This window comes from Microcebus murinus, chromosome 4 (assembly GCF_040939455.1).
Source record: "Microcebus murinus isolate Inina chromosome 4, M.murinus_Inina_mat1.0, whole genome shotgun sequence".
Classification (NCBI taxonomy): Eukaryota; Metazoa; Chordata; class Mammalia; order Primates; family Cheirogaleidae; genus Microcebus; species Microcebus murinus.
The window spans coordinates 58,488,800-58,512,247 of NC_134107.1; the positions used below are offsets into that span (position 1 = coordinate 58,488,800).

At 56.6% G+C, this 23,448-nt stretch overlaps 1 protein-coding gene across 3 annotated transcripts in view; it reads right to left on the minus strand.

The window, feature by feature from the left end:
* PDE2A (phosphodiesterase 2A) overlaps nucleotides 1-23,448 on the minus strand; it is a 92,899-nt gene that overhangs the window by 12,953 nt on the left and 56,498 nt on the right. For all 3 annotated transcript variants that reach the window (XM_012745073.3, XM_012745077.3, XM_012745076.3), the window contains 9 exons: nucleotides 18,348-18,437; nucleotides 14,891-14,979; nucleotides 7,802-7,911; nucleotides 6,914-6,969; nucleotides 1,972-2,031; nucleotides 1,107-1,251; nucleotides 795-847; nucleotides 527-601; nucleotides 385-426 (listed from right to left, as the gene is read on the minus strand). In XM_012745073.3, the coding sequence (XP_012600527.2) occupies nucleotides 385-426; nucleotides 527-601; nucleotides 795-847; nucleotides 1,107-1,251; nucleotides 1,972-2,031; nucleotides 6,914-6,969; nucleotides 7,802-7,911; nucleotides 14,891-14,979; nucleotides 18,348-18,437 (720 nt within the window). The remainder of the gene's footprint in view (nucleotides 1-384; nucleotides 427-526; nucleotides 602-794; nucleotides 848-1,106; nucleotides 1,252-1,971; nucleotides 2,032-6,913; nucleotides 6,970-7,801; nucleotides 7,912-14,890; nucleotides 14,980-18,347; nucleotides 18,438-23,448) is intronic.

The following is a 23,448-nucleotide window of genomic DNA, read 5'->3' on the forward strand; positions in this document are numbered from 1 at the left end:
TTCAGTCAGTCCAATGGTGGACGCCATCAACACAGAGGAGCATAGAGGTGCAGGGGAAGTCTGGCCCAAGTCTCTATAGGGGACTCTAGGGTCTTTCCTCACTAGGAGAGACTAAGCAGACTCTAAGGATTCTCACTCATCTCAATAGATTCTAACAGATCCACATCCAGAAAGACAACCTTTCTGTAGGTAAGAGAGTCTCCTAAAAGAGCCTGATCATGAGAGGTTGTGATCCCTTGTAACAGTTCTAAGTCGATCCCAAAATCCAGATAATTCCATCAGATTCCAAGAGATTCTGGAGGATCCAAGTACTCCAGGCGGATCCCACACATGTCTGTCGGCCTTCACGGCCCCTGCTGACTCCAGGGGGCAGACGGGACTCACCGGAAAGCTGACCTCTTCCCCCAGCACTTTATCTCCGATGACCTGAGGAAGGAGCGGCGGAGCCGGTTAAAGGAACGGCAAGGTTCTTCCCCTCGGAGACCGGAGACCCTCGCCCGGCCCCGCAGTGGACCTGGGCCCTCACCTTGCAGGAAAGCTGGAGATTGTCCTCAGACACCAGCAGGAGGCAGCAGCTGGATGCCCGGGTCTCCTGCTGCAGCTGAGGGGGAGGGACAGACAGAGCAAGGGGGTGACCGCGGATCTGGGGCCACCCCCACTCCCTGCCCTCCTGCCTCTCTAGAGGAGACTGAGGGGCGGGACGTCAAATCTGAGCTGGGATGGAGGGCTCCAGGGAACTGTGGTCCCGGCAGAGAAACTGCAGGGAGGTGGGTGGAAGGGGCACAGGGACTCACGTATTGGAGGACTTTGAGCTGCAGGGAAGAAGCATCCAAGTCATAGAGCTCCCCTGCAAGGGCAGGACGCGGGTCAGAGCGAGGGTTCCGCCCTGCCTTGGTGACTGGGTCCCCCAGGCGGCGCCCAGTCCGTCCTCTCCCCAGGCCGCGCCCGGCCTCAGGCCTACCTCGGGTCTACCTCAGGCTGCCCCAGGCCGCCCAGCCCCCCGACCCCGGCTCCACGTCCTGCCCCGGGCCCGCCCACCACGCAGGCCCCTCCCCTCCGGGCCCCGCCCCGCCCCGCACTCAGGACCTGCGCGGGCCGGGCCTCACCGCACAGTTGCAGGATCTTTCGGTCCTGGTCCGAGTAGGACTCTGAACCCTTTTGGTCTTCCGCCGCCGCGTCCGGAGGTTTCTGGACGGCTTTAGGAGCTTCGCGCTGCTGCAGGGCCTGCACCCTCCGCAGGGCCACCAGGGTCTGCAGCGGGCCGCGTGGTCAGCGCGCCACGTGCCCCGCCGCATCGCGCTCGCAGCCGCGGGACTCCTCGGCAGGTTCGAGCCGCTCCCTCCCTCTCCATCCCGGCCCTGTCCCAAACTACTCATCCTGGGAGCTCCACCCTCCTGAGGGATCCCACTGCCCCTGGAGCGGCCTTGGCCATGAACAGGAAAGCACGGGGTCTGTCTCCATCCCCAGCCCCTAGATTCTTCCAAGACAGGGCAAGGTCAAATTTCTCCGTCTCCAGCACCCACGGGGAGTCGTAAGTCCTTGTTAAAGTCACACCAAAAAAATCATAAAATCTCAGACATAAAAGAGCCTCAGTATCATGTAGGTAGTCCTTCCTAAGTACAGAAGATCCCAGACTTATCATAGAGTTGTGTCCCCATAAACCCATCCTAAAGTAAAAAAAATTGTAAGTCTAACCATTGTTAAGTCAGGGACCATGTGTATTTACAAGGTATTTGACCCGTTTTATCTAACCGCTACCCTAGGTAGGTCAGTGCTATCATGATCCCCATTTTCAGATGTGAAACCGAGGCTCAGAGAGGTTTAGTGGCTTGCCGAAGGTCACATAGCTCAAAAGGGGTAGAGCTGAAACTGAAAGCCAGGTCTGTCCAGCTCCCTGGCCAGACATCTTCCCAGCAGCTGGGACAAGGGTCTTCAGTAGCCCCATACCACATGGTTCTCCTTCCAACTCACATGCTTCTCCACTGCCTGCAGGCTCCACTCCTCGCTGTCACTCAGCTGGCCACAGTGCACCTGGAGGGATGGGAAGAGGAAGTCAGCTGTGACCTGTCCCAGCCTGTGTCTCTGCCAGAGTGCCCTCTGCATGCCCAGCACACACACACTCCAGTCCGTGGGCCTTGATGATAAGCCATGCTCCTGACCACGTAGATAGCTCCAGGAAAACCCTCTCCTGCGGGAAGCCTTCTGAGGCTGATCTAAAGAAGTGGAACTTTTCTATCTCTGCCTTTTCAATCACTATCCCATCAACAGCAAAGTCCAGGTGTATAGTTTGGGGGATGGAGGGACCTTAGACCCCTCTTCATCTATCAGCCCATGGAGCCCTTCAGACCCTGATTATAGAATTAGTGGTATTAGCCTCGGCCTCTAGCACCATCCTTTCTAAGTTAGGGTTTGAGCTACCTGAAAGTCTGGGGTAGAGGAATGGGTCCAACACGATGGCTCTGATTCGGGGAGGATGAATAAATGGATGAATGAGTTGATGAAGTGCTTTGCCTTACGTGTGATTCTCACCACCGTGGTGCAAGCTTCCACCTTGCAGATGCGCCAAGACCCAGAAAGGGTGAATGACTTGCCCAAGATCATGTAGCAGAAAGTGGCAGAGCGAGGACAGCACCACGCCCTCCCTCCCCTTCTCTGCCCACACCTTCCACTCCCCAGACCCACTCTCAGCATCACCCCCAGCATCCTGTCCACGTTCCCTGCGCCAGTCACCAGGGATCCCCTCAGCTCATCTCTCTTACTCTATGAAGTCCCTTCCCCCACCCCGCTTGGATGCTTGTTGAGGAAAATGAGAGAAAGAGGGAGAGGGAGGGCTGGCAGTCCAGGGGCCCACTGCAGGCCCTGCCAGCACAACTCCCCACCTGTGTCACCAGCTTCCTGTGCCTACTCAAAGCTGCTCACCACCTGCGAGGCTCCCCACAGTGCCTGCACTGGGGGCCCTCCTTTGTCTTCCCTCCCTCCCCCCACTCAGCAGTCCCTGCCTGCCTTGACTCTGGGTCCCCTGCCAGGAGCAGATGGGGAGGAGGAGAGCAGCAGGTTGTCAGGAAGCTCACAGTCTGGCTGGGGCGGGATGAGTGGGGGACGTGACGGGGGTGGGGCAGAACATCATACCTGAGGAGGAAGGAGAAGGCAGACTAGGTGGGTAGCTCAGAGGGGAGGGCATCTGACAGGCTTCCTGAATTGGCACTGAGGCATGGGGACGACAAGTGGAGCCTAAAGAGAGGGGGCCACTGCCGGAAGGAAGCTGCCCTGGTAGTGCTGGGGGCTAGGTGGTGTGCAGGGAGGAGGACCGGGGCAGGGGTATGGTCCATGGTGCCACAGAGGGAAGGGCCTTGAGTGGCAGGCTGAGAAATTGGACTTTAGCCTGAGAGTACTGGGGACCTTCCCCTACCTCAGCACACACTCCTGGGCTGCTTCGACCCACCCCACCCAGCAAGTGCACAAACACACACACACTCTCGTGGAGAACCTCAGGTGCCCACACACATGGACTCGCATTCCCTGTGCTATGGAGGCACGCACAACATACACGCACACAGAGTACAGTCACAGACGGAGACACCTACACTTACAGTGTCTACACCATCCACACACGCACGTTCATGCCTACATGGGAAACTGAGTTCATATACCCAAGAGCCATGCACACACTTCTGGCACCCCCATACGCAAACACACGCGATCCCTCCAACACACTCACACGTGGTTTTTCATTCACCAACAGGAACACCCACTTGCACCTGCTCTTGCTAATCAGGGTGGGTGTCGGGAATCCAGTGGGAACACTCGGCAGTGGGCACTGGGGATTTAGAAAGGGTTAAATGGCCAGCACAGCCCCCAGTCCCCCACCCTCACCAAGCTGGACGTGGCTAATGGCATGAACGCCACATCCACATGCAAGGAACTGGTGTGGCTGGCACCACTGGGGGGGAAGAGTGGGCACAAATCAAGCATCAAATGCCAGACGCCAAGGGCCGCCCACTCCTCAAAGGGACTTATTATCACAGAATTGAAGAACAAGCCAAAGACTTTCCACACAGAGAATCTGCAATCAGGGTGCCTGGAGCTGTGAGCTGCAAAGGCCGGGAACTCAGTCGCGCAGCCCTGCACGGGGACAGTGTGCTCCTCAGAGCCCTCCTCCGGCCGCGGCATCTCTGGCAGGGCTCCAGCAGGGCTCCAGGGTTCCCTGTGAGCACTTGCCATCCTTTCCAAGTCTATCGTATTTCGCTCACATGTTTAATGCCTGTCACCCCCAACCCTCCAGACTGTATGGTCTGTGAGAGCAGGGCCTGTCCGGTCTGCCTCGGTCACTTCTGTGTTCCCCGCACCTAGCACACAGTGCATGGCACATAGTGAGTACTCAAGAAATAGGTGTTCAGTTGATGGGTGGGTGGGCGGGTGGATGGATGGATCATGGATGGATGACTAATGGATCAATGGATGAATTCCAAGACCAGAGACTCAGAGAGGTAAACAGGCTTGTTGAGGAAGGAGTTGGCAACTCAGCCCTCCCAAAGATCTGCCCCGTGGGACTCCCTCTACCCTATGCACTCACTGCCCTCGGGATCTAGTAGCAACTGGGAGGTCCTGGGCTACCTGTGCCGCCTCTAGGAGGATGTGAGATCCCGTGGCCCAGGGAGCATCTGTCAGATGTTCATGCACTGGGGAGAGGGCGTCCTGGGGAAGTGCATTTCTACATGGTTGGGAAGGTGCAGGCTGGGAGAAGAGGCAGATGGTAAAGAATCCAAACACCTTTCAAGAGCTCTTCACTGCCCAGGGTATTTGAGGAGGTTAGAGGATGGTTGCAGAAACTTCTGGCAGCCCAAACCCCAGGTAGCATCTTCCTCAATAGCACATGCATCCCACTTCAGCCTCGCCGGGATCACACTCTTCCCCCAACACACCACTGCCCTTGCCCCCACTCCTTCTTTGCTCATGCTGTCCCTCTGCCTGGACTATCCTTTCCCTTCTTCTCTGTCTGTTGACCTCCTACCCATGCCCTAAAGCCCCACTCAAATGCTCTCTCTCCAGTATGAGGCACCCTGGCTGCTCCAGCCTCTAGCACCAGAGCACCTGCTGGCAGCATTGATTTCATTTGGCCTGTGGTAGCCTGAGGGTGTCCCCGCCTTCCCCCAGATGGAGCTTCTGAAGGGCAGACATGGTCTGCCCCAGCCCCCAGTGGGGTGTGGCCCAGTGCTGGGTAGGTTAAATGTAAGTGATCTGACCCTACCACCCTCCCTGGGACAGACACATAGGCATGTACACACACACACACACACACACACACACACACACACACACACACACACACTGGCCTTTCCTTCCCCAAGGAGAAGGCTAAGGCCTGGGCTCCTGGCCCAGCGTGAGCCAAGGTGAGTAATGGTGACAGTGACCAGAGCCCTGCTACATGATGAACCAGCTCCAAACGTCTTCCCCTGGCCAGAGCTGCTTCCCTTCTGACGCAGTCCTCACAGCGTCCACATGTGGAGTCCTGCTCAGGAACCTGGCACCCGCAGGCCCTTTTCCTCCAGCAGAGAATGAGGTGAGCCCCACCCCTGCACACTGCTGAGCCCCACCCCTGCGCACTGCCCCTGGCTCTGGTCCTCCGGGACAGACAAGGAGCAAGGAGAGGGGGAAGCGGCCCACCGAGAACTCGGTGCCAACTGCAGATCCCGTCCCTGTGGGAACAGAAGCTGGGATGGGCGGAGCAGCTCACGGAGAGAGACTGAGTAGGGGCCTCCTCTGCCTCATCAGGCAGATGGGGGCAGAGGAGACCAAGCCAAGTATCCCTCCCCTCCACCGCCCTCCTCTCCCCTCGCAGCGTTCCGCACCCACCACCCTCTCCCCCCAGCAGCTCAGAAAAGGTCAGGCGCCTGGGAAACCTTTAATTCCATTTTAATGAGCTCTGGGCACACCAAGGCTGGCTCATTTATCTGTCCGCACCCCCAAGCCTGCCCCTTATCAGGGTGGCGGCCACCTTGGAGGAAGCAGACCCCCCATAATGGCGATTTGGGGTGCTCACACTTTGATTCTTAGGACAGGACGACGATTTTGAAACCTCACCTGCATACAGGAGAAAAGACTGGAAGAATAGCAGGACCCCACCCCTGCAGGCTTTGTCACCCCTGCAACCCCCATAACCGAAACCCCTGTAGAAGAGCAGAGACCTGGGAACTCTACAAGGGACAAGGGACCGCAGAGGGCAGAGAGGACCACAGAGGGCAGAGGAGAGCCCTCCTGGGTTCCCAGCCCTGCTCACCTCTCAGAGCAACTCCCCTCCCACTGAGGCTCCTTCCCCCCTCCAGGAAGCCCGCCCTAGGTGCCTGGCTTCTCCCCAGCCTCAGCCCTGCCATGGCGTCTTCTTCTCAACCCCCCTGGTTCCAGCCATCCCGAATCTCTGCCTGGGTTTCCCCCACTGTCTCTACAGGTCAGTGCCTTATGTCATCCCTCACTCCTCAGGGCCTCAGTCACTTCCCACCTCACCGTGTTCTTGCCCTCCTGGACACTGTTCCTAGCCCATCTGGGAAGATCCCAAAGAAGAACCAAGATTAGGGCTGTGCCAAGGGCTGTGGGGCTGAGACTCTACATGGGGCTCATGTGTCCCTCAGAATGTTGCTGGCTGGACCAGTGGCTTTGGCCAGCTCGTTCAAGGTGGGGCAGAGGGCTGGGGCATGGGAGATGCCCAGACTCCTCCCAGACCCCGATTCCCCTCACTCCATCCCAGCTTGTGGCTCTCATCTCATCTCTCTCTCTCTCTCTCTCTCTCTCTCTCTCTCTCTCTCTCTCTCTCACACACACACACACACACACACACACACACACACAGTCTCTATCCCCCACTCCCTCCCCTGGTCTCCTCCCAGCCATCCCACCCCACAGCCTACCAGGCTCTTACCAAGATGACGGCTGCCACAGCCCCGGCCTCCTTGTCCACCAGCGGTATGACCAGCACTGAGGGGGAGAGGGCAATGAGGTGGTCCTGCAGGGCCAGTGAGGCTCAGAAATTCTGAGCCAGGACCCAGGGAGGGAGACAAGGACGCAGACAGAGAGAGGCCAGGACAAAGACACAGGAGACCCAGAGACCCAGAGAGACAGAGAGGCGAGTCCTGAGGCAGTGACAACAACCACAGCAACTACCCCTGCGCGGAAGGAAACCCCCTCACTTGACAACTTTCTCGTGATCCTCCCAGCAACCCTGGGAGGGAGGGAGGCAGGAAAGGCTGAGCACCCCTGTTTCACAGATCGGGGAACTGAGGTCCAGAAAGAGGAAGTGACTTGCCCAAGATCACACAGCAAGTCAGGTCTCCTGACTCCCAGGCTTGTGAACTTTCCACATCGAGACAGAGGACAGAGACCTAGAGAGACTGAGACACGAGGCAGAGAGAGACGTGGCGGACAGGGGGCATGGAGAGGAAGAGAAAGAGCAACGGGGACAGTGACAGAGAGAGCATGAGAACAACTACAGCCCCATCCAGCACAGGCACAAGCACGTCACAGCCACAGCCATGGGCCTCCAAGCCCTAGTGTGTGCCGGGCCCTTAACATGCGTCCTCTCATTTGCTTCTCCTCGAAATGCCCCTCAAGGTATTGTCCCCATTTTACAGTCAAGAAGTTGAGGCTCAGAGAGGTTAGTAGCACAATAGAGAATTAGATGGAGGGATTGCTAGAGACACAGCGCAAGAGAAATAAAGAGACAGAGAGATGAAGACGGGTAGAAGACAGACATGACCTGGGCGCAGGGGCCGTAGTCCCTCCCTGCCCCTGCCCAGCTCTCAGCCCTTACCTTGGGTGTCGGGAGCCAGTGGAGCCACCAGCCTGGCCAAGGGCTTCCCTGGCAGGTCCGAGGGGCCCAGCCCATTGCAGCCCAGCCGCTTCCGGGAGACCACAGCCTCTCTGAAAAGAGGACATGACCCCACCTTGAGAGCCCCTGGATCAAAGAGGAGGAGCAGGCCCCCGCCTGGGACACACAGCAGGCTGGACCCTGCACACGTGGGAGGATCAGGACAAGTGGACCTGCCTCAAGGCAGACACGAAGGCAGCAAAAATAAGAGTCAGGGAGCCTGGCCCCTGTGTGGAGGGGCAGGCAGCCACAGTGTGGCCTTGGGTGCCTTGCTGGCAGATGCCGGGAAGGCTTTTGCGTGGCTCAGAGCAGATCCCCCAGGCCATTGGGAGAGCAGAAAAAGGGAATGCAAAGCCTCAGATGGAGGCTGCCTTGGTCAAATCCTGCCTTGGCAAGTGACCTGACCTCTCTGAGCACTAGGGTGGGGAGAGTAGAACCCTCCCCATAGCAATCCCAGAAAACAATTGTAGAACAACTTTCGGTGCTAAGCACAGGAGGGAGACTTCCGGAGGTAACCACCCTAACTAAAGTTCATTGAACATTTCCTATGTGCCATGCACAGTCCAAGCAACTTACATAGATTAACTCAGAATTCCCATCAACTCTGATATTATCATCATCTTCATTTGCAGCTAGAGAAGCTAAGGCACCTGTCCAAGGTCACATGGCTAATAAGTGGTAGAACCAGGATTTGAACCCAGGCAGATGGCATCAGAGCTAGGTTTAACTACTGTGCTCTAACTTTCCCAAAGACCTGTGGGGGTGGAAGCCTTGAACAAGGGACTAGCATGAGTGACTAGGGTGTGACAGAGGGAGAGGGGAGGGGGGAACTGAGGCAGGGGAGGTGGGTGTAGGAAAAATGAGTTTCTCTCTGCCCCACCATACATACTACCCCCATCCCCCACCCTCCTGGCTTCTGGCTCTTCCTGCTTAATTAAGCACCTGAGTTTTCACCAAACGTCACTCCTTGCTGATTAATTATCCTGGGTTCTTCATCCTTCATGCTGCCTCTACTTAATTGTGCTTGTAGGAGCTGTGTGGCCTGGACAGAAGAGAAGGGGTGGGACTCTGGTGTGTGCATGTGCAGTCACTGAGGCCCGCCCAGCAAAAGTCAGAGGAGGAAAAGAGAGGGGGTGGCCTACACGTGACCAGATCAACAGGTCACACCAAAGAGGTTGAGCATCTCCTTCAATGTCATGCAGCATTCTGAGGAGGACCCTTTCCCTCCTGGCCCCTTTGAGCAGAAACTACAAGAACCAGTGGTGTCTCCCACCCTTCAACCTCACACCCGGGACGTAATTTAAGGCTCCTGGAGTGCTGGGCTCCAGTTCTGGACTGTCCCGAAGGCTAGTCACCCCAGGAAGGAATAGGGACATAGGTTGGCAGGAGGGTGATGGGAGCCATGTTTCTTGATGACTAAATTGATGAAGGCTGGGGCTTCATAGAAGCACAGGGTGACCCTCAGCCAAACCCCAGCTGCTTGGCCTGGGACAGTCGGGTTATCAAGAAACCACTAGGTGGCGCTGTCCCTGCATTGCTGGTCAGTGAGTGCAGGAGCCTCATCCTGCCGACCCCTGACTATCCTCCTTGCCACCCCTAGACAGGGCTGCCTTGGCTTCTGCACCCCAGGACCCTGACAGAGGAATCCATCCGCAGCTTTTCTTCTCTCCCGCACAAAACTCCCTCCTCTGCACTCGGTGCCTTATGACGCCCAGCCTCACTCATGAGCTCCAGACCCCAGACACCCAAAGGCCACCGGAGGCTTCCCCTGGCACACCTTCCAGCAGGTCCTTTGCAGCTTGCCCGAAAACTGTCCTCGCTGCCCCTTTCCTCACCTCCCCCATCCATCAGTGAGTCCCTGCCCATGTATCTCTCACAACTGTCCCCTGCTGTCTGTCCCCATGCCCCTGCCCAGCTCACATGGAGACACCGTTCCTCTGAACCCTGAAGCAGCCTCTGAAGAACCCCTAGCCTCTGGCCTCCTCTCTGGGTCTCTTAAATTCAAGAATAATTGTTCTAGACGAAAAACATTACGAGAGCATTCTGCTTACAGTCTTTTATTCCACAGGGTCCCCCTGGGTCAGGTTCAGACCAGAGGGCTGAAATGAGAAGAGGAGCAGGACAGGAGCCTGACCTGAGGAGGCCAGTGTCATGCAGACCCACACTTGAGTCGGGAGACCAGGGCTCTGGCAGGGAGGACGAGCAGGCCCCAGCCTACCCAGGTGCCGGACAGGAGTGGGGCCAGAGAAGGCCTCGTGGAGGAGGAGATGCCCGAGTTGAGTGCTGAAGGACATGCAGGGGTTGTCAAGACAGACACGAAAGGGAACTGCACGTGCAAAAGCTCGGGGGAGAGAAGATTGTGTGTCTGCTGGAAGGTCCAACTGCACGGAGGCTGGTGCAGCTGGACAGCAGAGAACGAGGTTAGACAGGGCCAGGGCGCTAAGGAGCTTGGCTTGACCTTGAGGGCAGTGGGAGCCCTGGGAGAGATTTGAGCAGGGGAAGGTAACGGCAGGGTTTGATTTCAGACTCATGTTGCTGGCTGCCTGGGTAAAACTTTCGCTCCAGAGAGAGAATCTGACACCAGAAATCTGGTCTTAGCAGCCCTGCACAAGAGAGGAGAGGCTGGGCTGGGGCAGATCAACCTGTACTGGGGCCTCCAGGGATTCTCAGTCCTTAGGAAGGCTTGGCACCTTGCTCTGCAACCTGTCCTCCCCTGGTCCTGCCAGGTCCCACAGCCCCAGGCAAGAATGTGCCAGACCATGCTCACCTCAACCCACTCCCACAGCAGCCCCTTCCCTCTGCCCTACCCATCCCAGAACTGCTGTGCTCCTGAAGGCTTCAGAGATGCCCACTGGCTACAGAGGGGGCAGTGCCAAGGCTGAGTCTCCCCTGTCCACATGGGAGTGAGGGCTTTGTCCACTGTTCAGAAAACACCCCCATGCTCTCCTCTCTACTCAGATCGCCTCCTTGCCTCCTCTCCAGTTCCTCCCTTCCTCATTCCCCCCTCCTGCCCCACCTTCAGAGCTGATGCTGGGGTTGGGGGGAGACTCTGTACCCCAGGGCCAGCTGTCCAGGCTAATGACTCAGCCCTGGGTGCCTGGGTGGTCATGGTCTGCCCCACCGAAGATAAAGACAGATGGGCACAGAGTGGAGAGAGGAACGGGCGTGGATTTTATGACAGTTCCGTGCCTTTAACAACTATTTGTTTAATGGAAAAAATAGAGGGAAAGGCTCTCTGTTGGTAGGGTCAGTGGCCTGGAAAGAGCTGAGTACCTAGGCCCCCTTGCACTTCTCCGAGCTCCTGCCTCCTTCTCTGATTCCCTTTTTCAGCGAGGCCCTTCCTCTTTCCTGAGTCCCCACCTCCCACAGAGCCCCTGCTCTCACTGAGCCTTAGCCCCTCCCCCTCTGGCTGTCATCTCTCTCCGAGACAAATTGTGATCCAGGCCAGGACCTGGACCCTCTTCTCCCTCTCTGTCCCCCAGAACATGAGGACCTGGGCATGGGAACAGACTATTCCCTGTGTCCTCCGAGACAAAGCAGAGACGGCCAGAGTCCGGAGTCCATAGTGAAAGGACTCAGCCACGTTGTCCTGGATCTCAGGTCTCCCGCCTCCCAGCCCCGGATCTTCTTGTGGATAGATCCATCCCTGGGGGAGGCCACCATGGCCAAGACCCCTTTTCTGAAACTGGGATCCTCCTCTGGTTGGCTCTGAGGAAGAAGTTTCTCAAGGCCGGGCCCTGGGATCCCCAGTGGTAGTGGAGGGAGACAACCGCCCGGCTGGAGGGGGCGGTGCCTCAGTTGCAGCTGAAACAGATTTTCGCTGCACTCAGCAGCAGGTAATCAGAGGCTTTAAGATGGCAGAAGAAGGGGAGGCGGCAGGGCTGGGGACTGAAGGAGGCTGGGGGATGGGGTGGGAGCACCAACAAGAGGGAAGCGAAGCCTTCCAGGAAGATGCTGGCCCAGGCAGCCTTCCAGGACTCTCTCCTCTCCAGCCCTGAGGCGCCTGTGCCGCCCTTAGAACTCAGAGCCTCAGCAGCCCTTGGCATCGGAATGCCCAGGCATGGGTAGACGGAGCCCCAGAGCAATTGCATGGGACTGTGACTGCAGCCACGTTGTCCTGGATCCCAGGTCTCCCGCCTCCCAGCCCTGGCTCTTCTTGTGGATAGATCCATCCCTGGGGGAGGCACCATGGCCCAGACCCCTCTTCTGAGACCTGGATCCTCCTCTGAGCCAGGGAACTATGGAGCAGGCTTCTTAAAGAAGGTTCTGGCTGGGCTATGAAAGATAAGTGAAATGGAGTTGGCTGAGATGGAGGGGGAGCGGGGAAGGGCTTTGCAGGGGAGCAAACAGCACGAGTAAGCACAGAAGCAGGAAAGGCAAAACACACTGGGGCACGGGCTGGACATCCGAGAGCCTGCAGGCTGTTAGGGATAGGGGCCTTGTCACCCCCACCTCCACCTTGCCTCTCCCCCACCACCCGAGCCTGTGCTCCGAACCCCCGTGGTGCCTTATCTGTCTTTATGATCCGGCCTCCGTCACACCGGCTCCAGGCTGCTGTTTGCCAGCCTGGAGCCGGCCAGGGTTTCCTGGAGGGGCACCCCCCTCCCTCGGCACTGCCAGAGCCTCGGGCTCCGCTTCAGCCTGCAGCAGGTACCTCGCCTCCCGATGGCACCAGAGCCACAGAGGTTACCATTGGAAGGACCCCATCCATTTCACAGTAAAAAAGACTGAGTCCAGAAGAGAAGTAATTTTCTCAAGGTCAGCCACCGTTAATCATTGGCTGGGACTTGGGACTGCCACTAGCAATCACTGAGCTCCTACTGTGTGCTGCACGCTGTGCTAACACTTGGCACCTATTACCTCATTAAGCCTATACATAGGCCCTCCGGAAGGGACACAGTGAGGCAGCAAGGGGCCTGGCTAGAATACCAGGCCTGTCTGACTCCCATTCCAGTCCTCTTCCCTCTTCCACATACATGGGTTCCCAGCCCCCATCCTTCTGGGAGCTCCCAGGAGCAGGGCCCAGCCAGCCCTGGGGCCTCTCTGCCCTCACTGTGGGGCGGGCTCCACCACCAGCTACCAGACAGACACCACGGCCGGCCGGCGGAGCACAGCACCAGAGAGAGCACTGAGCCTGAACCTCCACCCCAGCCCTGGCCGGCCTGATGGACGCTGATCTCCTGGGCCTCGGGAATCCCTGACCCCTGTCTCCCAGCAGGCACTTGCCTCCCATCTCTACCGAGCTCTGAGCTAATTGCATTTGAACATTCACTCTTAATTGCTTTTTTTTTTTGGTACCGTTTCCAAAGGCCTTACCGAGTGTGAAGTGTTTGGGGGGGGGGTGCTAAAGGGCTGGGAGGATCCGAGCCCCCTCAGAGAGGTCTGAACCGGCATGACACCCACCCTCTCCTCCTCACAGCAGACGGCCTGAGGGGAGCGTGGCGGCGGGGGGGGGGGGGGGGGGGGGCGGGGGCAGACCCTGTGGGTGACCCCTGCCGCCTGAGCCTCATATCCTCCACCCCCTGGGAAGGCCGCCCAGGCTGCTTCACAGGGAGGCTTCCCAGAGGAGTTGAGCTCATATTAGGCAAAGTTCTTTAGAACTAGGGGTGAGAGGTGCTGTCTCAGAGGAGAACAGGGGACATTGCAGCATTATTGTTTCTTTAAGAGTCCACAGACCTTCCAGATTAGACGTGGAGGCCAGAGGGGGGTGGTCAGTGGCTTTGCTCACACAGTCCTTGAGGGGAGAAGTTGTCAGGAGAAGCTCAGTGGGAGAACGGGGCCGGGGTGGGGGGAGACTCTGGGCTATTGGAGAAGAACCAGCTACTTCCACGGGGGTGTGCCAGGGAGAGACCGACATCCTGGAATCCAGGGTTCCAAGTGCAGGAGGGGCCTCGGGACCCAAGTCCAGTATCCCCAAACAAGAATTCTCTCTATGGCCTCTGCGAAAAGTGACCGGCTGCCCAGGCTTAGCCACATCCCGGGGCCGCTCGGCCCATTTGAAAAGCGTCCTCACAGGGGCGGCAAGCTGCCTTCTAGGAACACCTGCAGATGCCCACTCTGTTCCCACGTCCCTACCCAGTGCTGCCTGGGCCCCACGATGGCCCTTTGTTGGGTGCTTGGAAGGCCACAGCCGCATCCTCCAGAGCCGCCTCCTTCCCACCAGCTCTCCTGCCCTCAACATGCTCTCATCTGACAAGTGCCACTTTCTCTCGCTGTCCCCTGAGTGGCAAGAAGCCAGGAGACCTAACTAATGTCCTAGGCCTGGCTGTGTCTCATATCTGGCATGTGGCCTTGGACACTTCTCATGACATTTGCCCATCTGGAAAATGAGGTTGAATTCAGTGGGCTCAGAGGTATTAGGGGACCATGACTCTAAAGTCAGCGATTCCAGGATTCTGTCATGATGATGGTACCCAACAGTTAGCACTCATCGAGATCAGCCTATTTTAAATGTTTTACATGTGTTAAACGCATTTAACCCTCCCAACAACCCTATGAGATAAGTACTACTGTTATCACCATTTCACAGACAAGAAAACTGAGGCACAGAGAGGTTGTGTGATTTACACAGGGAGCTGGGATTTGAACCTGGGCAGTGGGGCTCCAGGACCCTTAGCAGGACGCTGCCTCTGGTCTCCGGTTCCTAAATACAGGAGGTTGGTGCCACAAGCTCCTACAAGCCCCGCATCCTGGGACTCTGGGTCCAGCCTCACCTGGGATTCTAACTGATAGACGCTGTGGCCCCAGCATTCTGACACTTCGCCCTGAGGGCACCCCAGCAATTTGGAAGAACTCTAAGGGCAGAAAGCTGACCGGCTGGCACTTTCCCTGGGCCCACCCATTTCCCCAACAGAGAGGAGACATTGTTTCTGCTCTTCTATGCCGGGACCTGGCCAAGGAACCCCACCTGGCAGGGAGGCTGGGGTCAAAGTTGGATGGGGAGGGGCAGACCAGATGACTTTGGAAGGTGCCTCAGCCCTGAGAAACCCTGGCCATGCAAGAGGGCAATGAGGGGTGCAGAGAATGGCTCACCGGACTTTCCCCTCCTGGGGTAGCTCATGTGGGGGGTCTGCACACACTAGCCGGGACTCCCCATCCAGCAGGTAGGTGTAGACAGTCTCCTAGGAGAGAAGACACTCGTGAGATCCTGCGGAGAGGCCCTCCCAGCTGCCCAGTCCCAGCCTGTACATGGGGGGTCTGTGTGGCGAGGTTGCAGACACCTGGGAGTGGAGCTCTGTGTTTGGTTGGTTGGTTGGTTTCACTCCCCAAGTGATTCTAATGTGCAGCCAGGGTGGCAAAACACCCTTATGAACCGAACCACACCTTCTCCTTTTTGGAGGGTTCTGGGCAGGGAGTCATCCGTGAACCTGCAACTTTCTTTACCTATCACCCCAAATCCAAGGTGCTGGGGAAAGAGTTTGAAGGGTGAGGGTGCAGACAAATGACCCTCCCAGGGGAGATCTCTGAGCATCCACTCTGGCCCATACCAGAGAAGGGGCTCAGAATGCCCAGGAAGCTTCCCTCTCATAACTCCATGAGAAACCACAAACCCATGACCTGACAGGAAAGGAGCACACAGCAGGGCGCTGCACCCATCCTCAGTGGGGGGCTGGAAGGGCTTCCTGGGGGAAGTGACCTTTAAGCTGTAACTGAGTGAGAATTAAACACATTCAGGGAGTGGGCTGGGTGCAGACTGGTTCTAAGCCCAGTAGCAGGTATGCAGGTAAGTCCAGAGGTATAGAGACCATGGAGCATTTAGGAACTGAAGGGGGGGGGAGGGACTTAGGGGTGGAAGGCTGGGGTCAGCCTGGCTGAGCAGGAAGGGCCTTATGAACAGGGCTGGGGGAGGGGTGGACCATGAGCCAAAGGGGGAGACGTGAGCAGATTTGTATTTTGGACTGATCATTCCCCAGGGGGAGATCAAAGCTCTCGCTCTAGGCTTGTTAAGTCTTCAGCTCTTCAATCCACCCTCCCCAAGGACCCAGAGCAGTCCTGGGCCTGAGTTCCAGGCCCTGTTTTGGCGAAAATAGTTGCCCTTACTGACCTACAGGCAAAAATTCACATGCCCTCCAAACAGATCTTGCACCCCTTAGGCATCCTAACCAAGCCCCATCAGCACCTCGCTGTAGGGTAGCTCTGCTCTTTCCTCTGTGGGAGGGTGGAGGAAGGCTCTCCTCTCTGCCAGGGGTGTGAGGGGTATCCTGGAGGGCTTCTGAAGGAGGTGACAGTGGAGCTCAGTGTTAAAGACCCACCCTCAGTGAGCATGAAATCCTCGGCAGAAGCAGTTTCCTTCCATGACTTTCAGAGTCCCCAATCCTGCCAGCCACTCTTGATGCCCTTGCTGTCCCCAGCCAGCCCCTACCTCCTCCCAACCCCCCTGGAGATGCCCTGGCCACCATATCCAGAGACGCTGAGCCAGGTTCAGGGTGGACCGGAGGGGAGAGAACAGGGCAGACATCCTCTTGTCTGGCTTGCAGCCCCCTTGTCCTCCTGGGAGGAGAGTCTGGGCGTCTAGGTGGGGAACTCAGGGTTAAAGAATCCAGGGGGAAGGAGGCCGCCCACTCCTCTGCTATATCCAGCCTCCTTGTCATCCTACTCCTCCAGCAGCTGGGGAGGGGCCTGAGGTTTTTGGCCCTAAGAGGTTAAGACCATGGGGTCACACAGAGAGTCCTGCCCAGGCAGAGCGGGTGGGTAATCCGCTGTCCTGGGGGCAGAGGGGGACAGATCCTCACTTCACTTCCGGATGTCCGTGTGTCTCCCACCCCCTCACTCTCAGTCCTCTGAGTTAAAATTAGCTGAGTTTATTGGAGAGAAGGAGGGAACCATTTCAGACACAACAGCACCATCTGCATTCGGGGCTGCCTGCCACAATGGGTGCTGATGAGGAAGCCAGGTGCCAGCGCTCTCCTCCCTGAAGAGGGGGGACCCCTCCCCACCTCCCAGCCCCTTCCTGGGGGCAGAGCCGACCTCAGCTCCCTTCACCTCACTGGGGACTGAGCCCTCCCCGCAATGAGCCAGGGCTCCCCTAGTGCCTGCAGGTCTTGGGTCTCGGGTGGGCCGGGCTCCCAGCCCCCAGCTCTGGGGAGCCCATTGATCCAACACAGCACATCTAGGTGGCACACCCACCAGGGCACCCTGCCTGAGCAAACAGAGCTGTCACTTCCTCCTCCGTGCTTCCAGGGCAGCCTCAGTGGCCACAAGGGTGCTCAGGGCAGCCCTGTAGAAACTGACTTCCAGCTTCCCCCACCCTCCCTTTCCAGATGCGCCTCTGCCCCAGGCCAGATGTTGCCTCAGTCCCATCCCTCTCTGGGAAGATTTATTTTGGGGCGCCAATACACCACCCACTTCCTACCAATTTCACGCTCAATAAAGCTCACTCATTAGCCCTCCTTCTGGGCTCTGAACTTCTAGGTTTGGGGAAGGCAGAGCAGAGCAGAGGGAAAGGGGGTGCTTAGGTGCCAAGTCCCATTTGTCCCTGTCATGCTGTGTGACCTTGGGGGAAGTGCCCTCCCTTTCTGGGCCTCCGTGGTTCATCCATCAAGCAGATTCAGGGACAATGGGCTCTGGTGGGGTGGCAAGTTTGCATTCTGAGTTGGCCCTATTTCCTGGAGCAGAGGCTGCCCTTGGCTGGTGTTTAGAGTAGGAGAGAGGACATTCAAGGCCATCAGTACTCAGTTTGGGCATCTCCTCTTCCAGGAAGTCTTCCGTGCCCCCTAGGCCGGATCAGACCCCCTTCCCCAGGCTCCAAAAGTCCTGCATCCCCGCTATCTGTCAAATTGAGGCCCCTGCTGCTTTGGGCCTTGAGGGCCAGTTTATCCACCCTCCTGTGCAAAGGAGAAACAGTAGCCATTGAAGCCAGGCTGGGGAGGGGCCTAGGACAGCTGAAGAAGGGCACAATTCCCCCTGGGAATTGTGGCACTCTAGGCTCAGGTAACCATGGTCACCACTCTCTACCTGTCCCAAACCTGCACCCCCACCCATGGTATTGGGATGGGACAGAGAGAAGCTGAAAGGTTGTTAGAGGCCATTTTTCCAGCCTCCTGTCTCCGGGCAGGGCACTTTAATCCACTGCAGATCTATTCATCAAGGCTGAGCCCTATTCTAGCACCTCCTAGACCCAGCTTCCAGGAAGTTCTTCCGCATGTCTACCCTCAACCTCTCCTGCTGGACATATTCCAAAACCCACCTGACTCCACTCTGTCCTAACTGTTATCCTAGGTGAATCCTTTCCATTATCTGGGACATAGTTTTTCCAGTTAACCTCTAAGGCCCCTTCTGGCTCAGACATTGCAGGATTCCTATGCAAGTTCATTCTTTGGTGCTTAGCTTCAGGCCTTCTCTTCCAGAAAGGCTTCTCAGAACTCACCCAGACCCTTCACTTTCCCATGAGAGTGCTCCAGGCGGGCACCCTGCCTCTTACTTCCTTCCTGACCCTAGGTAAGGTGCAGCACGAGCTGGTCAAGGTTTAGGGGGTGGGGCGAGCACCTACCACTCTGGGGAGCACAGCCAACAGGGCCTCCTTGACAGCCCGCTGCAGGCCCGCAACGTCGATGACAGAGCCCAGGCTCAGCAAAGCGTCCTGGAAGAGAGGAGAGGGCAGTGAGGGCTCGGGCAGGCCAGGGTAGCGCCACCCGCCCACACTTTGTGCTGTGAGCACAAAGCCCCCAGCTTACACCAGAGCCCGAGACTCTTAGACACTTGAGTCCAGGGATCTTAGGATCTGAAAATCAAAGGGTCTTGAGGTCATAGAATGTCTGAGTCCTCTCATCTTACAGACAGGGAAACTGAGGCTCAGAGAAGGACCAGGGACTTAGCAAAGGCCTCACCGTGAGTCAAGAGGTCAAGCCTGGACTAGGCCCTGGGTCTCTTGTCCTTTAGTCAAGGACTACTCTGGCATAGCAGGGAACACACAAGCTCCACCTTAAAACAGAACAAAGCAAGCAAACAGAAAAACCCAAATTTGAATCCTAGCTTCACTATATATTAGCAGTGTGTGTCCTGGTTGAGTTACTGAGCCTCAGTCTCCTATCTGTAAATTGGGGGCAACTGTAGCTATTGCCCACTAATGGCAGAGATGAAGACAAAATGAAATTGAGCACAGAAACATGAAAATAACACTGAAACTGAGCACCGAAAGTGACTCCCAGAGTGCCCAGCACAAAGCCGGTGATCAGCTGAGCATTCACTGAGGCTGGCCCCACTCGCTCTCTCTGGAAGACAAGGGTAGGGTAAGCGTCCCACCCACGCTTGTTTTCCAGCCTGGCAAGGGGCTGGGTTGAGAGTAGCAGGAGTCCAAAGGGTGCATGACCCATAGGTGGGAGAGCAGTTGGGCCACCCCTGAGAGAAAGGAGAGGTCAGCCTTGAGGGCTTCGCAGACTTCCCAGGAACAGGCTTTGTCCTTGCAGAGCCGGAACGGAGACAACGAAAAGTCCCTGCTTCTCGCTCTATTAAGTTGGCCAGAGCCACGGGGATCAAAGAGAAAGGTAACGGAACAGAGGAGCCAGGGCCAAGGCAGGATTGTGACTCACACCATCCACTCAGCCATGCCCTCCCCCAGCCCTTGGAAGTCCTTTCAGATGTCTTCCCTGTGGATGGGTTTGTGTTCAAAAAGCAAAGCGATTAACTACAAGATGAAGGAGACCAGGCTTGGCCTCCATTCATGTGGAAAGGATATGAGGTTGTGGGTCTTAGTGGACCACAAACTCAGCATGAGACCACAGGGTAAGTGTAGCTGTTAAGAAATAAAAATGCAGAAACTGTAGGCTGTATTAATAGAGATCTTTAACCCAAATAGTTCTCTCAGACCACCTCCAATTCATTGTGCCCCATGTAAGGACAAGACGAGACTCATCCATAGGAGGTGACTCATGTAGGGAGGGAACTGGAAACCAAGTCCTGCATGTGACTGACACTGGATGACCTAGAGACGCCTCACCTAAAGCAGAGTAGACCCAGGGTTATCAATCTCCAACTCCAATCTGAGATCCTCTTGGCTGGGGGAACTCAACTCTGTGGCTCCAGGGACAGCCTGGGGACCCACAGGATTTCACGGGAGACTGCCTCGGTCCAGTGGGATGAAAGGCCTTCTTCGAAGCAGAGTCATGCCACAGAGGCAGAGGCCACCAGGAGAGATGGAGGAAGTGAGCTCCCCATCCCTGAGGGTGTGCAAGAATGGGCTGAATGCCCATTTTTCAGAAAAGCTACAGAGGGAAGTTCTGTGCTGGGGTCTAAGTGAACCTGGGGTTCAGGTTCAAATTTCACTCTTGGATCTTCTTGGCTGCAGTTTTCTCCCCTAACCCCACCCAATCCTGTGTTCCCAGGAGGAGTGGGCAGCGGTGGGCTTTCTCCCCAAGTGCTCACGGGGCATTGCTTTCCCCGACCCCCAGCCAGTCTCCCTTTGATCCCTCCCCTGCTCAAAGATGAAGGTACATCCTGGTCATGGGGAGAAATCTGCTCTCAGACACAGGAAGCTGCTAATTCCAGACAACACAATCCCCAAGCTGGATCGCTTGTCCTTTGACCCTTAGGCACTCCTCATCACAGTTCACACACCCTCAGGGCACACGGCCATAGACCCCCACATCTCGCAGACACCCCGGCGTGCCTTCAGACACCCTCCACACACACACACACACACACAGGTCTCACCAGCTACTTCCTGATAGACTCGCAGGGCAAGGGCTTGAGCAACACCTGACACTGCACGCAGTATACATGTGGGCTGTGTGGCCTTCCAAGGTCAATGCTAAAGACTAAAGGGGGGAGGAAAAGCTGATGCCCCACATAGTCCCCAAATAATGTCTTCTAGACCCAAGCTGGCTCTAAGGGCAGGGTGAAGAAGGCGGTGCTGATTTAGGTCTAGTCCTACCTGCAGGCAGGGAGGTCACGAGCTGACCCCTGAGAGCCCCTGCCTCGGTGGAGTCTGACATGTGTGCTGTAAATATGGGGAAGAGGGGTCCAGGTGATGGAGTGAGCTTGATATGGGGGAAGAAAGGCTTCAGATAGCTAAGTCTCCCCATTTGACAGATGGGGAAACTGAGGCTCAAAGAGAAGCAATGACCCACCTGTGGTCAGCCAGCCAGTCAGGGCAGAGCTGGGTCCAGAACCCAAACCTCTGGATCGCTAGCCCCTGCATGGCTCCTGCTCAGCACCCAACCTCAGCTCCTGCCCCAGGGGGTTTAGAATGAGCAGTCTGTCCTTTGTTCTGATTGGTGGGCTCCTCAACCTGCCCTTTGCTTCGATTGGGGGATGCTCTGAACTGTCCTTTACTGGAATTGGTGGGTGCCTGTCTGGCCTTTGTTCTGATTGATTGTTTTCTGTGATTTTTCAGGCCAAGGACAGGATAATGGCAGTGGGGGGAGTGGGACAGGAAAGTTGGGGAGAGTTGGGGCAGCAGCAGGGAGGGGGCTTCACATGTGTGTCAGAGTGGGCTGGATGCAGACGTGGCCAATGAAGCCCAAGGCTCACTGCTTGGCATCCTTCTGCCCACCCCCTCCCAGCCCTGCCCAGCCTGCCCCAGGCGTGGGGCTGTTGGGTACAGGAACTGCAGCTGGGAAGGGCTACTTCCAACGGGCGCTCTAAGGGGACTTCAAAGCTTGCTCAAATGCCACCTCCTCCATGAATCTTCCCCAGATGGCAAAGAAGCCTCAGCTCCATTGCATCAACTTAGGGAAAGAAGCAGCTCAAATTCCAAAGCTGAAGAGGGCAGAGTGGCTGCCTCAGGGAAGAGAGGAGAGAATCAATGGGGAGAGCTGAAATGGGGAGTGGGAGAGTCAGGAATTGGAGGCACAAATGGAAGCCAGGCTCAAGTCAGGGGCTTGAATCTTCAAATAAATCTTTCTTAAAAAAAAGAGGAAAAGAAAAATACAGACACAGCCATACCAGCCATACCAGAATGCCCGTCTACACGTGCCCCACAAATACAAGTTGCCATGGGCACGCCTCTGCCCATACCTGCACACGCCCTCACAGAAACATGCGCCACAGATAAAAACACAGCCATATATCCAGTGCATGCGCAAGTATGCAGTTGGGCGTGCACACGTGCACACATATACACACAAGGTTCAGGCTCGGGGTCGGGTGAGAGAATTCACATTCCCTGCCTTAAAAGGAACGAACATCAGTACAAATATCAGCATAATGACCAGGCAATTTCTCAGAGCCCAGGGGAGAATTTGTGGTGTGCAGAAAAGAGCAGTGATTTCCAGTCCTGTCCCAGATTGACTACAGAAGTTCTGTGTGGCCTTAAGCAGGCCCCTTTCCTCTTCTGAGCCTCAGCTTCCTCATTAATAAAAATGGGTCTTTCTAGCTCTGCAGCATGTAGTTTTATGGTTTTGTGGCTTATTTTAATGCAGATGGATGGATGTGGGGGTGGATGGATGGGTGGATGGTGGGTGGATAGGTAGGTGGGTGTATGGATGGATGGGTGGATAGGTAAGTGGGTGGATGGATGGTAGGTAGGTAGATGGGTGGGTGAATGTGGGTAGATAGATGGGTGGATGAGTGGGTGGTGGGTGAGTGGGTAGATGGATGGGTGGAAAAGTGGGTGGATGGGTGGATAGATAGATGGATGAATGAGTGGGTAGTAGGTGGATGGGTAGAGGGATGGGTGGATAGGTAAGTGGGTGGATGGATGGTGGGTAGGTAGATGGATGGATAAGTGGGTTGTGGGTGGGTGGGTGGATAGGTAGGTGGGTGGGTGGGTGAATTGGTGGGTGCATGGGTGGGTGTAGAGATGGAGCCTTCCTACTCTTCCCAGCTCCCTACCTGCCACTCTGGGGTCCAAGGTAGGGCCAGTCAGCACCACAGACAGCACCACTCCCATGCACTAGTCTTCCCCCAGGTATCAAGAAAGGGGAGCCTGTTCTGAATCAGGCCCCTTCTGAACAGGATTAGGACACAGTTTGGGGCTGGATCCGCATTTCTGCACTTGTCTGGGGACAGGAGAGGGTCTGAACTAAATTCTAACTCCTTCTTAAAGCCTACGATTATATGAAACCACAGACCTCTGGAGCCACCAGCACAGGGACTGATGCCACTCTCAAGAGTGGGGTCCCTGCCACGAGCCACTCTCTGTCTTTCCCCATCCACAAGTCCTCCTGCTGCTCTGTCAGAGGCACTGACCCCACGCCTCTTTCTCTGGAGCAAAGCCTCCCAGTGCCCCTCTCGCTGGCCTACAAGAGGGTAATAACATCAAACCCGAGAGTATAAGTATCTCCCAAGACTCAAGCTGTGTTACTGGGACTATGTTCACACCGATTTATCCAACTCAGTTTGTGCTGAGTCCCCTGTGAGGCGCTCCTCTCTCTGGGCCTTTGTGTCCCCTTCTCTAAAGGGACAGGCTCCTTCAAGACCTCACCACCACCACTAGGACCTTGGAGCTCCTCCTCCCTTCCCTCTGGGTCAGGCTTTGCCCGGGCTCTCTGCACGAACCTGTCTGCCTCCTTCCCCGTCATCATCCACCTCTGTCACAGCCTGCGCTCCTGTCTCCTCTGGTGGAGGCCTGACGTCTTTTCCCACCTCCACACCTCCCTCTTCCTCTCAGTGGCTTCTCCTCCCACTCTCCCTCTCTCTCTCTCCTGCATGCT